Genomic DNA, 14,760 nt, shown 5'->3' with positions numbered 1-14,760 from the left:
ACACATCGAACAGTTTGTGCTGGAAATTCCTTATGTTTGTTGTTGAGTAGGAGCATTGTGCAAGCCAGCTATGCACTTCCGGAAAAGGGCTGCCTTTTTTTCAGTATCAAAGAGTTTGATTTGCTACGCGTATCTAGCTTAGCATACTAGCCAGTAAAGCTGAATCCTGTTTGTAATTCCAGCTACTGTTAGCTATACATTGATGATAATCATTTTCTATAGTTCACATTAAAACAAATTCCACATGCATGTATCGCAATGGGCTGTTTGTTCCACTCACTTTGAAAAGTCAGCTGCACGAGAAACTATTTGCAATGCCAGCTAATTGTTTCATTTTTGACTTCCAGTTAGCCAGCAAACCATTTCGCTTGCAAAAAGCTATCTGTGTACGTTTGATGGCGGCGCTATTTTCAGGCCGCGCTCCAAAAATATTCCTAGCATGAAATATCCGATTTTAAAGAGACAGTCACATTGGTCATGATTGCAACTGACCCCAATAATCCACAGTGCATATTATTTGTACAGTCCAATTGTTGTATTAATACTCTCGCGATACATTATCATGCTTGAGCTATTTGTGAGATTGCGTGAGAATTCAGCCAGGTACAGTAGCCACCAAACTCACTGTACACAAGTAGTAGCTCTCTGCTGTGCCCATTTGCTAGCTAGCATACTGTATTTTTTTAGGGCCTTTTAATTCTGTATTCTGTAGACTAGGAGTTGTAGTTAGTCAGACTCATGCATTGCTATCTTTTATTGGCACAGACCCGCACTTTTAGTACGGATTAAAGGTCACGCAATTTACAACAAAGTCTGATGTGACTGGCATTCACGGGGTGATAGCTAGCCAGCCACAACTAATCTATTAGAGTTGCAGTGTCCATTTTCCTTTGTGTACTGTGTCTTATTTGAATGACTGCATGCGTTTAGGGCAAAACGGCTCCCTCGGATTTAATAATGTCCTGAATCTCTGCAGCAGACGAATTGACAGTGACCTGCATTATTTTTGGTACTTGAAATGTGTTAGACTATTACAGTATATGCAATGTGTGTTTCCATGTATGTTGCAGATCAACAGGACAGTATGGCCACCACTGTTGCTGTCAGTCCCAGCGAGTATCTCCAACCCTCTGCCACTTCCTCTCAAGTGAGTCACAGTTAGACTACTTCCTGCTTGTCCTCGGTGGTTCTCGGATGTGTAAATATCACCCAGTGGTGTCTTAAAAGTAACCAAGGGTTTCATTATATGACTAAAGCGTGAATACTGAGTCCAGCAATGCCATCCTATTGTGAATTTTGAAGTTTGCAGTTTATGTATTTTATTGGTTGTCAATGGTGAGATGTAGCTTAACCTCCTGTATGTAAACTGTGTTCCACCTAGGGCTGTGTGAAATTCATGACAACTTTCTATTTGTTAAAAAAAAAAACTTTTCTCCAAGCTTTGTTGCACAAGAGTCACTCCACTTCAAAAAGCACAAGAAAGAGCATTGAAACCCACCATCTCTGATTGTTCAGAAATAATTTCTGTAGTTCGAAACGGATAAGATTAGCATTCCTGAAACGTTTTGGTGCAATATAATTTGATATCTGATAAGTAAAGCCGATTGATGGCACCCAAATTAGGCATTTTAATTTATAAGATTCATATCTTCAATAATTATAGTACCTAACATCGAATTTGGACCTTAATTCTACCTAACAATGAGTAAGACTTGAGGAATCCATTAAAATTATCAAAAGCCACCCACGGACCCCCCCACGCCAAGCCCACCCCAACAACCAGTATACGGTATCAGTTCTCTATCTCTAACAAGTAGTATGGAGCTGCTGCTTGGAGTATTGCTTCTTCAATGTTTCTAATATATAATATTACCGTTCAAAAGTTTGGGGTCACTTAGAAATGTCCTTGTTTTTGGAAGAAACACATTTTTTTACCCCATTAAAATGACATCAAATTGATCAGAAATACAGTGTAGACATTATTAATGTTGTAAATTAATACAGTTGTGGGCAAATGTTTTGAGAATGACAAATTAATTTCCACAAAGTTTGCTGCTTCAGTGTCTTTAGATATTTTTGCCAGATGGAATACTGAAGTATAATTACAAGTATTTTATAAGTGTCAAAGGCTTTTATTGCCAATTACATGAAGTTGATGCAAAGAGTCAATATTTGCAGTGTTGACCCTTCCCTTTCAAGACCTCTGCAATCTGCCCTGGCACTCTGTCAATTAACTTTTGGGCCACATCCTGACTGATGGCAGCCCACTCTTGCATAATCAATGCTTGGAGGTGGTCAGAATATGTGGGTTTTTGTTTGTCCACCCGCTACTTGAGGATTTGACCACAAGTTCTCAATGGGATTAAGGTCTGGTGAGTTTCCTGGCCATGGACCCAAAATATCGATGTATTGTTCCCCGAGCCACTTAGTTATCACTTTTGCCTTATGGCAAGGTGCTCCATCATGCTGGACCAAACCAAACTGTTCCTGGATTGTTGGGAGAAGTTGCTCTCGGAGGATGTGTTGGTACCAATCTTTATTCATGGCTGTGTTCTTAGGCAAAATTGTGAGTGAGCCCACTCCCTTGGCTGAGAAGCAACCCCACACATGAATGGTCTCAGGATGCTTTACTCTTGGCATGACACGGGACTGATGGTAGCACTCACCTTGTCTTCTCCGGACAAGCTTTTTTCCAGATGCCCCAAACAATCGGAAAGGGGATTCATCAGAGAAAATTACTTTACCCCAGTCCTCAGCAGTCCAATCCCTGTACATTTTGTAGAATATCAGTCTGTCCCTGATGTTTATCCTGGAGAGAAGTTGCTTCTTTGCTGCCCTTCTTGACACCAGGCTATCCTCCAAAAGTCTTCGCCTCACTATGCGTGCAGATGCACTCACACCTGCCTGCTGCCATTACTGAGCAAGCTCTCTACTGGTGGTGCCCTGATCCTGCAGCTGAATCAACTTTAGGAGACTGTCCTAGTGCTTGCTGGACTTTCTTGGGCGCCCTGAAGCCTTCTTCACAACAATTTAACCGCTCTCCTTGAAGTTCTTGATGATCTGATAAATGGTTGATTTAGGTGCAATCTTACTAGCAGCAATATCCTTGCCTGTGAAGCCTTTTTTGTGCAAAGCAATGGTGACGGCACGTGTTTCCTTTCAGGTAATCATGGTTGACAGAGGAAGAACAATGATTCCAAGCACCACCCTAATTTTGAAGCTTCCAGTCTGTTATTCGAACTCAATCAGCATGACAGAGTGATCTCCAGTCTTGTCCTCGTCAACACTCACATGTGTTAACGAGAGAATCACTGACATGATGTCAGCTGGTCCTTTTGTGGCAGAGCTGAAATGCAGTGGAAATGTTTTTTGGAGTTTCAGTTCATTTCCATGGCAAAGAGGGACTTTGCAATTCATCTGATCACTCTTCATAACATTCTGGAGTATATGCAAATTGCCATCATACAAACTGAGGCAGCAGACTTTTTGCCACAACTGTATTGTAGCTGGAAACGGCTGATTTGTATTTTTATGGAATATCTACATACAGAGTCCCATTATCAGCAACCATCACTCCTGTGTTCCAATGGCACGTTGTGTTAGCGAATCCAAGATTATCATTTTAAAGGGCTAATTGATCATTAGCAACCCCTTTTGCAATTATGTTAGCACAGCTGAAAACTTGTGATTTAAAGAAGCAATAAAACTGGCCTTTAGACTAGTTGAGTAGAAAGAGGAGTGGGGGGTGTGTGTGAGAATCAGGTGATGTTTTTTTCCTATGTTCAGAGAAATTAGCCATTGAAGTCGCTTGCATTCTTTACCATCTATTAGTGTGAAAGTACCAAGGTTTGTCCTGTTGCCGCTGTTCCTTCTACTGCCACCACAACCTTTTATCAATTTTGCTGGTCTGTTGTGTTTCAAATCAAATGTTATTAGTCACATGCGCCGAATACAACAGGCGTAGGTAGACCTTAGGGTAAAATGCTTACTTACAAGCCCTTAACCAACAATGCGGTTTGAAAAAAAAAATATGGATAACTATAAGAGGTAAAAGTAACAAGTAATTAAAGAGCAGCAGTAAAATAATAATGGTGAGACTATATACCGGGGAGTACCAATACAGAGTTGATGTGTGGGGGCACCGGATAGTTGAGGTAGTATGTACGTGTAGGTAGAGTTATTAAAGTGACTATGCATAGATGACAACAGAGAGTAGCAGTGGTGTAAAGAGGGGGTGGGGGTGCACTGCAATTTGTCTGGGTAGCCATTTGACTAGATGGTCAGGAGTCTTATGGCTTGGGGGTAGAAGCTGTTTAGAAGCCTCTTGGTCCTAGACCGTTTGCTGTGCGATAGCAGAGAGAACAGTCTATGACTAGGGTGGCTGGAGTCTTCGACAATTTTTAGGGCGTTCCTCTGACACGCCTGGTATAGAGGTCCTGGATGGCAGGAAGCTTGGCCCCAGTGATGTACTGGGCCGTTCGCACTACACGCCTTGTGCCTTGCGGTCGGAGGCCGAGCAGTTGTCATACCAGGCAGTGATGCATCCAATCAGGATGCTCTCGATGTTGCAGCTGTAGAACCTTCTGAGGACCCATGCCAAATCTTTTCAGTCTCTTGAGGGGGAATAGGTTTTGTCGTGCCCTCTTCACAACTGTCTTGGTGTGACTGGACCATGTTAGTTTGTTGTTGATGTGGACACCAAGCAACTTGAAGCTCTCAACCTGCTCCACTACAGCCCTGTCGATGAGAATGGAGGTGTGCTCAGCCCTCCTTTTCCTGTAGTCCACGATCAATTCCTTTTTCTTTATCACCTTGAGGGAGAGATTGTTGTCCTGGAACCACACTGCCAGTTCTTTCACCTCCTCCCTATAGGCTGTCTCATTGTTGTCAGTGATCAGACCTACCACTGTTGTGTCCTCGGAAAATGATGATGTTGGAGTCATGCTTAGCCACGCAGTAGTGGGTAAATGGGGGTGCGTGCTTAGTCCCCTCCTGTACTCCCCGAGGGGCCGCCGTGTTGAGGATCAGTGTGGCAGATGTGCTGTTGCCTACCCTTGCCACCTGGGGGCGGCCTGTCAGGAAGTCCAGGATCGAGTTGCAGAGAGAGGTGTTTAGTCCCAGGGTCTTTAGCTTAGTGATGAGCTTTGAGGAAACTGGCGTTGAACGCTGACCTGTAATCAATGAACAGCATTCTCACGTAGGTGTTCCTTTTGTCCAGGTGGGAAAGGGCAGTATGGAGTGCAATATAGATTGCGTCACCTGTGGATCGGTTGGGGTGGTATGCAAATTGGAGTGGGTCTAGGGTTTCTGGGATGATGGTGTTGATGTGAGCCATGACCAGCCTTTCACTGCCCTTCATGGCTACATACGTGAGTGCTACGGGTTGGTAGTCATATAGGCAGGTTACCTTGGTGTTCTTGGGCACGGACTATGGTGGTCTGCTTGAAACATGTAGGTATTACAGACTCGGTCAGGGAGAGGTTGAAAATGTCAGTGAATACAATTGCCAGTTGGTCAGCGCAGCGCATGCTTGTAGTACACGTCCTGGTAATCCGTCGGGCCTTGCAGCCTTGTGAATGTTGACCTGTTTAAAGGACTTATTCACATTGGCTATCACAGTCGTCCGGAACAGTTGTTGCTCTCATGCATGCTTCAGTGTCTAAGTGCACTTAGAAATAATTTAGCTTGTCTAGTAGGCTCGTGTCACTGGGCAGCTCGCGGCTGGGCCTCCCTTTGTAGTCCGTAATAGTTTGCAATCCCTGCCACATCCAACGAGCGTCGGAGCCGGTGTAGTAGGATTCAATCTTAGTCCTGTATTGACGCTTTGCCTGTTTGATGGTTTGTTGGAGGGCATAGCGGGATGTCTTATAAGCATCCGAGTTAAGAGTCCCACTCCCTTTAAAGCGGCAGCTCTACCCTTTAGCTCAGTGCGGATGTTTCCTGTAATCCATGGCTTCTGGTTGGGCTAGGTACGTACGGTTACTGTGGGGACGACGTCATCAATGCACATATTGATGAAGCCGATTACCGAGGTGGTATACTCCTCAATGCCATTGGATGAATCCCGGAACATATTCCAGTCTGCTAGCAAAATAGTCCTGTAGCTTAGAATTTGCGTCATCTGACTACTTCCATATTGGACGAGTCGCTGGCCCTTCCTGCATTAGTTTTTGCTTGTAAGCAGGAATCAGGAGGATATTATTATTGACAGATTTGCCAAATGAAGGGCGAAGGAGAGCTTCGTACGAGTCTCTGTGTCTGTAGTCAAGGTGGTCTAGATTTTTTTCCCCCCTCTGGTTGCACATGTAACATGCTGGTAGAAATTAGGTAAAAAGGACTTGTTTCCCTGCATTAAAGTCCCCGGCCACTAGGAGTACCGCCTCTCGATTAGCATTGTCCTGTTTGCTTATGGCCTTTATACAGCTCGTTAAGTGCGGTCTTAGTGCCATCATCGGTTTGTTGTGGTAAATAGACATCTACGAAAAATATAGATGAAAACTCTTGGTAAATAGTGTGGTCTACAGCTTATCATGAGATACTCTACCCTCAAGTGAGCAAAACCTCAAGTCTTCCTTAATATTCGATTTTGCGCACCAGCTGTTATTGACAAATAGACATAGACCGCCACCCCTTGTCTTACCGGAGGCAGCTGTTATGTCTTGCCGATGCACAGAACCCAGCCAGCTGTATATTATCCATGTCGTCGATCTACCACGACTCATATGAAACATAAGATATTACAGTTTTTAATGTCCCGTTGGTAGGATAGTCTTGAACTGAGCTCATCCAGTTTATTCTTCAATGACTGGACGTTGGCCAATAGGACGGATGGTAGAGGCGGGTTACCCACTCACCGGCGAATTCTCACAAGGCACCTGGACCTGCGTCCCCTGTATCGGCGTCGCTTCTTCATGCAAATGATGGGGATTTCGCCCGGGTCTGGTATCAACAGTAAATCCTTTGTGTCCAACTTGTTCCACCCTGAACCATTTGTCTCTCTCTCTCTCTCTCTCTCATCCTGTACAGGACTCCCAGCCCTCCCCACTGGCCCTCCTGGCCGCCACCTGCAGTAAGATCGGCCCCCCTGCTGCTCAGGCCCCTGTCAGCGCCCCTCCTGCCCAACCCCAACCTCGCCGTCTCCTCCCCATCAAGCCCGCACCCATCGCCCCCGCCCCTCCCAAAAACCTGGGCTTCCTGTCCGCTAAAGGAAATGTGATCCAGCTGCCAGCGGGCCTGGGCTCCAACAGCCCCGGCACCCCCATCGTTCTCACCATCCAGCAGAGCCCTGGCCGCTCGAATCAAACATCCAACATCCAGTACCAGGTGATGCCGCAGCTGGGAGGCACACAGACCATCCAGATGATGCAGCAGGGCGGACAGATCCAGCTCATCCCGGGTACCAACCAGGCCATCATCACCACGCCCATGACGGTCCCCCAGCCGCAGCCCGCTACCGCGCCCATCACCCCGCAGAAGACTGTGGCCATCAAGCCGTCCCCCCAGGGGGCGGAAACCCAATGCAGCCAACGTGGTGCGGCTGCCCAGCGGGCTCACGCTGCCCCTCAACGTAGCCACCGGAGAGGAGCCAGTGGCAGCTCCTCCCCCTCCAACGAAGGGCAGACGAGGAAGGAAGAAGCTGGTGGCAGCAGCCCCTCCACCACAGACCACCTCTCCGCCCCCCCGAGCAGATGGAGACGATATTGTTAGAAGCCGGGGAGAATATTATTCAGGTATGTTTGTTGTTCTGCTGCATTTGGTGTAGGGTCAACCATGACTTGTGGACTAGTTCACTTTCTTGATTGGGCTACAAATGGGTACTAATTACTGAATATGTCTACAATGCTTGTGAGTGAGTGTAAATGAGTAATGATTTAATCTGTATTTCTCAAACTCAAAGTGCTATGCTTTACATGAGGGTTATCCTACTCTATCAACCCTTCAACCTCCAGTATTGGGGTCCCTGTATGAGTAAGTGTTGGACAGATTTAGGTCTGTGTCTCATTGCTGCTCTCCCGGTGATCTCCCCAGGCGGGTAACCAGCTCCTGATCGTGCAGAACACCGGGTCAGGCCAGCAGCAGCTGGTGCAATTGGTGCAGCAGAAACAGGAGCAGCAGGTGGTCCAGATTCCCCAGCAGGCCCTGAAGGTGGTGCAGGCCGCCTCCGCCACCCTGCCTCAGGTCCCCCAGAGACAGCCTGCACCCAGCCTGCAACCAGAGCCCACTCAGGTACACACACAAGTTGTTGTAGATCATCAATGTAGCTCTCTCAGCAAACTGACAGATATAGGGGTTACTCAGAGTTAGGATGCGAGGTGATTTGTAGATAGGTCAGTCTGAAGTTGCCAATGTCGTCATGCACACAGGCCACATACACAGTACTCTTACAGATGCTGCATGCACACCACCTCTCTACACTCACTCCAGGCTACCCACATGTTTATTCTTTTTATTTTTGTGTATGTAACCTTGTTAAATAGGCAAGTCAGTTAAGAACAAATTCTTATTTACAATGACTGCTTACCAAAAGGCAAAAGGCCTCCTGCGGGGACGGGGGCTGGGATTAAAAATAAAAGTAAAGGACAAAACGCACAACCCGACATGAGACAACACTACATAAAGAAAGACCTAAGACAACAACACAGCATGGTAGAAACATCAAATGACAACAGCATGGTAGCATCACAACATGGTAGCAGCACAAAACATGGTACAAACATTATTGGGCACAGACAACAGCACAAAGGGCAAGAAGTTAGAGACAACAGTACATCACGTGAAGCAGCCACAGCTGTCAGTAAGAGTGTCCATGATTGAGTCTTGATTGATTGCACATGCGCTTTCCAAACAGCTGAAATGTAATGAAACCATGAAAGTGGAAGTGGGCCTTTTAATACAGAAATGTGTCCTAATCTGACAGACTTGTTCCATGTTAGTCTGACACCCCTGTGCTCCTCTCAGCTGCTGATCAAAACAGCATCAGGCGAATGGCAGACTGTGCAGCTCCAGGAAACCACAGTTTCCACGCCCTCCAGCATGGTCACCACCACCCTGTCGTCCGTGGGGGCCACCAAGAGAACACTGGCGGGGGGCAGGAAGGAGAGGACCCTACCAAAAATAGCTCCGGCAGGGGGGATGATAGCGTTGAACGCGGCCCAGCTCTCCTCGGCGGGCCAGGCCGTGCAGACTATAAACATTAACGGGGTCCAGGTGCAAGGAGTGCCCGTCACCATCACCAATGCAGGAGGTGTGTGTGTTCGTGACAAATATAAAAAGTGCTTGACCATATCCATATCCACTCTATTTCTATACTGTCTTCCTTTAAAAATGTTTTTCATTTCAATGGACTTTTAGCAAGCTAATGGAGGCCTGCATGTGTGTGTCAGTGGTCATGTGTCAGTATGTGTGTGTGGATTGGGGTGTGCATGTCTGTGTAAAGTAGCTTTATATATGTACAATATATGTTTATTATACATGTGCAAGATGTTAAAATGTCTCTACTGTTCTTTCAGGGCAGCAGCACCTGACAGTGCAGACGGTGCAGGGCGGGGCCCTCCAGTTGGGCAGCGTGACCTCCCAGGGCCACCAGGTGCAGATGGAGCAGACTCTGGCTCTGGAGCTGCAGGGCCAGCCTGGGGAGAAGAAACGCCGCATGGCCTGCACCTGCCCCAACTGTAAGGACTCCGAGAAGAGGCAAGTGGCTCTTACTAGCAAACTAGAGACAGGCCTGAGCACCTGGTGGGGAAAAAGCATTATATACCGGTTGGGCAGTGTGACCTCCCAGGGCCACCAGGTGCAGATGGAGCAGACTCTGGCTCTGGAGCTGCAGGGCCAGCCTGGGGAGAAGAAACGCCGCATGGCATGCACCTGCCCCAACTGTAAGGACTCCGAGAAGAGGCAAGTGGCTCTTACTAGCAAACTAGAGACAGGCCTGAGCACCTGGTGGGGAAAAAGCATTATATACCGTATTAAACTGTTGTCTGTAGCTTGTGAGGTGTGGAAACACTTTGTTGCTTTTATGAATTTTGTTTTGCTGCTTTTTGTTCTATCTGTATGCTATGTCTTGCTTGTCCTATGTTGCTATGTCTTGCTTGTTCTATGGTGCTATTGTCTATATTGTAATTGTTTTTAATAACCTGCCCAGGGACTGCGGTTGAAAATTAGCCGGCTGGCTAAAACCGGCACTTTTACTGAAACGTTGATTAATGTGCACTGTCCCTGTAAAAATAAAATAAACTTAAAAAAATAAATAAAATAAAAAATAAATAAACCATATATTTTTTTGCCAGAATGGAAAGTCTTGGTTGATACAAACTGATACCTGTATGGCAAAAGTGTACCCGTTTGTGAGATTGGGGCAAAGGAACAACCACGATTGCAAGCAACAACTTTCCATCCTCCTGCTATTAATATTTGTGCACCAAGCAGAAATCTAAGCGAATACACTACATGACCAAAAGTATGTGGACACCTGTTCGTCAAACATCTCGTTCCATAATTATGGGCATTAATATGGAGTTGGTCCCCCCCCTCCCCCTTTTCTCATATAACAGCCTCCACTCTTCTCAGAAGGCTTTCTACAAGATGTTAGAACATTGCTGCGGGGACTTACTTCCATTCACCCACGATTATTAGTTAGGTCGGGCTCTGATGTTGGGCGATTAGCCCTGACCCGCATTTGGAGTAACTTTATCCCCAGGGTGTTTGATGGGATTGAGATCAGGGCTCAAGTTCTTCCACACCTATCTCAACAAACCATTTCTATATGGACCTCGCTTTGTGCATGGGGATATTGTCATGCTGAAACAGGAAAGGGCCTTTCCCAAACTTTTGCCACAAAGTTGGAAGCACAGAATCGTCTAGAATGTCATTGTATGCTCTAGTGTTAAGATGTCCCTTCACTGGAACTAAGGGGCCTAGCCTGAACCATGAAAAACAGTCCCAGAACATTATTCCTCCTCCACCAAACTTTACAGTTGGCACTATGCATTGGGTTAGGTAACGTTTTCCTGGCATCCGCCAAACCCAGATTCGTCCGTCGGACTGCCAGATGGTAAAACATGATTCATCACTCCAGAGAATGCATTTCCATTGTCCAATGGCGGTGAGCTTTACACCACTCCTGTCAACGCTTGGCAATGCGCATGGTGATCTTAGGCTTGTGTGCGGCTGCTCGGCCATGGAAACCCATTTCATGAAGCTCTTGACTAACAGTTCTTGTGCTGACGTTGCTTCCAGAGGAACTTGGTAGTGAGTGTTGCAAACGAGGACAGACGATTTTTTTAACGCATTTCAGAACTTGGTGGTCCCGTTCTGTGAGCTTGTGAGGCCTACCACTACCCGGCTGAGCCGTTGTTGCTCCTAGATGTTTCCACTTCACTATAACAGCACTTACAGTTGACCGTGGAAGCTCTAGCAGGGCAGAAATTTGTTGAGAGACTTGTTGGAAAGGTGGCATTCTATGACAGTGGTACGTTGAAAGTCGCAGCGCTCTTCAGTAAGGTCATTCTACTGCCAATGTTTGTCTATGGAGATTGCGTGGCGGTGTGCTTGATTTTATAAATCTGTCAATAAAAGGTGTGGCTGAAATGGCCAAATCCACTAATTTGAACGGGTGACCACATACATTTGTGTGTATATAGTGTAGTTAAGTTTGTGTTTTCTGTGTTGTGCAGGCCCGGCGAGGTAGGGAAGAGGAAGCACATCTGTCACATCCCAGGCTGCGAGAAGACGTTCCGGAAAACGTCCCTCCTCCGGGCCCACGTGCGCCTGCACACTGGCGAGCGGCCCTTCGTCTGCAACTGGGTCTTCTGCGGCAAACGCTTCACGCGCAGCGACGAGCTGCAACGGCACGCCAGGACACACACAGGTCTGTCCACCGCAGGAGACACGGTGATACACACTGTAGGGTGAATGTAGGTCTGTCTGCAACACACACTGGGTCATGCTCAGTAAGGAGCACCGTAGCAAAACGTTTTGCAATGGATAATGACAATCCTGTGTTCTTATTGGACAAGTTCAGATAGTACCGCCGCTGTTTTCAAAATGTTTTCCACCTACTGAACACACCCCAGGACACACACACAGGAGGTACGTACACAGCAAGGTTAGCACAAGTCAGTCGACAATACTCCATATGCCAAAACATTCTGATACACCATTGTGTTCACCATATGTCAGGACTCGAACAGTACATTAACATACAGTATGTTAAGTTTTGCTGAAGTTTCCAGGACTCAAGCAGGCACTCAGATTTGTAGCAGAGATTCCCTTGCAGCAGAGAAGGATGGTAATTGCTCTTTCATAGTTTTGTGTTATGCAGGAAAATTAAACCACTGATTTTATTCTGCCTTTTCCTTGTAGGAGACAAGCGCTTCGAATGCAACCAGTGTCAGAAACGGTTCATGAGGAGCGACCATCTCACGAAGCATTACAAAACACACATAAACACCAAGAACTTGTGAGCTGTGCTGTATACACAGACATGTCCTGATGAACTAAACCCCATAGAGGGCCGCAGGAGAGGATACCAAAAGAGTAGTCTCATGATGGGTAAACCCCAAAAAGGCCCCATACGCCCTGTTCTCCTTACTCCCCCCTCAGGGGCTTCGTAGCCTGGAGTACATACCAATCCTCCCCCCACAGACTCAACTGTTCCAGTCAATTTATTAATGATAATATATATATATATAAAAATTACGGACAGCAGGCTTACCTACGTAGGCAGAATACGTAGAACAGCGAAAGGCGTCTCCCAGAAAGATGGGCAAGCGTGGCTGCTGTGTTCTGATGACCTCATGCTCTGAGCACCATATCCAGTCATGAGGCCTGAGGGAGGAATGAGAGCGAAACGGATAGATTTAGTCTACCAAAGTACCTGAGCCCAAAGGAGACTCCAGCCACTCTTGCCCCTTCTTGTTTTTCCATGTTTTATTCTTTTCAATGTTATTAATAACAAATATTATTGTTGTTGAAGCTCCAGAATAAGTTTTATTTCAAAGTTGATCCTCAAGCCCCACGAGTATCCAAGGTACTTTTTTCAGTCAAACAAATCCTATTCAGTAAATTGCACTACATGCATATCATGTTACATGGTTTGAATGGTATTTGTAATTCTATTCTTATTCAATATCAAAGTACTATTATGGATTTTTCAACAAATAAATGATTTGGTTGGAATGAACCTACATATCTGTGAGGCCTTGGTGACCACTTTGAAACCTTACACAGTTCCAGACTTCCAAACCCAAGTTGGCAAAAGAGTTTGTGTATGTGCGTACAAACATACATTCACACATACATGGGCGAATATAGATATTTATGGTGTTCAGACATAATACCCTTTTCGGGAGTTTTTTTTATATCAAAGATGAAAATGTAAATTAGGTTTTGGCATTTTTTTTGTTTGAGTGAAGAGTTACACATTTATTTTGAATACACACCCCATCCTAATGAGTTTAAATGTAGTGCATTGGTATGTGTATATCATTATGATATTAACTAAATATGTTCCAAATATTGGTCTGGCATGACAATCATGCCACAAGATGCACATAATCAACATTATAATGCTTTCTCGGGCCTGTCATAACTTGTTTATTATGATCTACATTAAGATCCGTCTGAGGCAAATATGTTTGATAGAACATTTCTGATTCGTGTGACATAAAAAATTGACAAGCTATCTACTATTATTTATCTAAGGTTTTTGGTGTTTCGATTCCTTGAACACTCAAGGAAGGACACCAGAGCTAAACCTTTACTCGTAGTATTACAATAAGTTCTGTTCAATTAATACATATTGACTGTTTATGTAGCTAACTGCATAACTAATCGGAAAGATTTCTAAATGCCCCCCCCCCCCAAAAAAAATGGTCCTCGTGCATTTTAAAATGAGATGAACATTTCATTGAATAGCCAATAGAAAAATTGTGTCCAGTATGTCTGGATGCCTTAAACTGGGCCTTGGGGACGGAAAGAAAGTCCTGCTCATATTTATGTTTGTATTGTATGTCCTGAATGTGTATGTACAATGTGTCTGGGAGACACAGTAAAATGTAGGATAAAAAAAGTTACACTGCCTTGTATTTTGGCCAGCCTGGTCAGAGCTGAAGGAAGCGGACTCTGTACAGTGTGAAAGGAAAATGCGTAATGTGACGTTGTATAGCTTCATTCCTGCTTTGTACACCATTACTTCTAGATGATCCCTTTTCTATCGAATTTAAAGTTGCCTTAGACAGTTGCACCCAGTATTTAAAGAGATTTCTGTCTAATTTCCAGGGAACGGCATTTGTAGAATTCCTTTTATTTTTATCTAACTTATGTTACACAATGCCGATGTTTATGTGCACTGACTTGAGCCCAGGTTGAAAATGTGTGATTTTTATTTGATTTTTAAGTAATGATCAGTGGATGAGTTTTTACCTAAACTGAAAAGGTCCTAATGTTGGTCTCAGTGAACCAGGTGCTTTTCCCTCTCTAAACCTGATCTACCACAGTAATAGATTCAGATCCTGTGTGTGTCTGAAATGGAACCCTAATCCCTATATTATGCACTACTTTCAACCACAGCTCTATGGTCTCTGGTAAGAAGTAGTGCACTATATAGGAAATAGGGTGCCATTTTAGACTTCCTTTGTTTAACAGGAGTCCTCAGATATCCAGCTATTGCCCATCTTTTATAACTTGTATTAAGGCACTTACTACAGGTGCTTGCTCCTTTTTTACAGTCACCCAACCCTCCAATAAAGCATTCAAACTGTA

At 45.2% G+C, this 14,760-nt stretch overlaps 1 protein-coding gene across 1 annotated transcript; it reads left to right on the top strand.

The window, feature by feature from the left end:
• LOC124015687 (transcription factor Sp2-like) lies at positions 1 to 14,760 on the top strand. The gene is given in 9 exon segments (XM_046331088.1): positions 1 to 1,147; positions 7,027 to 7,502; positions 7,504 to 7,680; positions 7,682 to 7,730; positions 8,029 to 8,226; positions 8,959 to 9,244; positions 9,510 to 9,690; positions 11,673 to 11,866; positions 12,361 to 14,760. Coding segments are annotated over 9 exon segments (1,764 nt in total). The 5' UTR covers positions 1 to 1,045; the 3' UTR covers positions 12,462 to 14,760.

Source organism: Oncorhynchus gorbuscha, linkage group LG26 (genome assembly GCF_021184085.1).
Source record: "Oncorhynchus gorbuscha isolate QuinsamMale2020 ecotype Even-year linkage group LG26, OgorEven_v1.0, whole genome shotgun sequence".
Classification (NCBI taxonomy): domain Eukaryota; kingdom Metazoa; phylum Chordata; class Actinopteri; order Salmoniformes; family Salmonidae; genus Oncorhynchus; species Oncorhynchus gorbuscha.
This window is presented reverse-complemented; position numbering and strand designations above follow the sequence as displayed.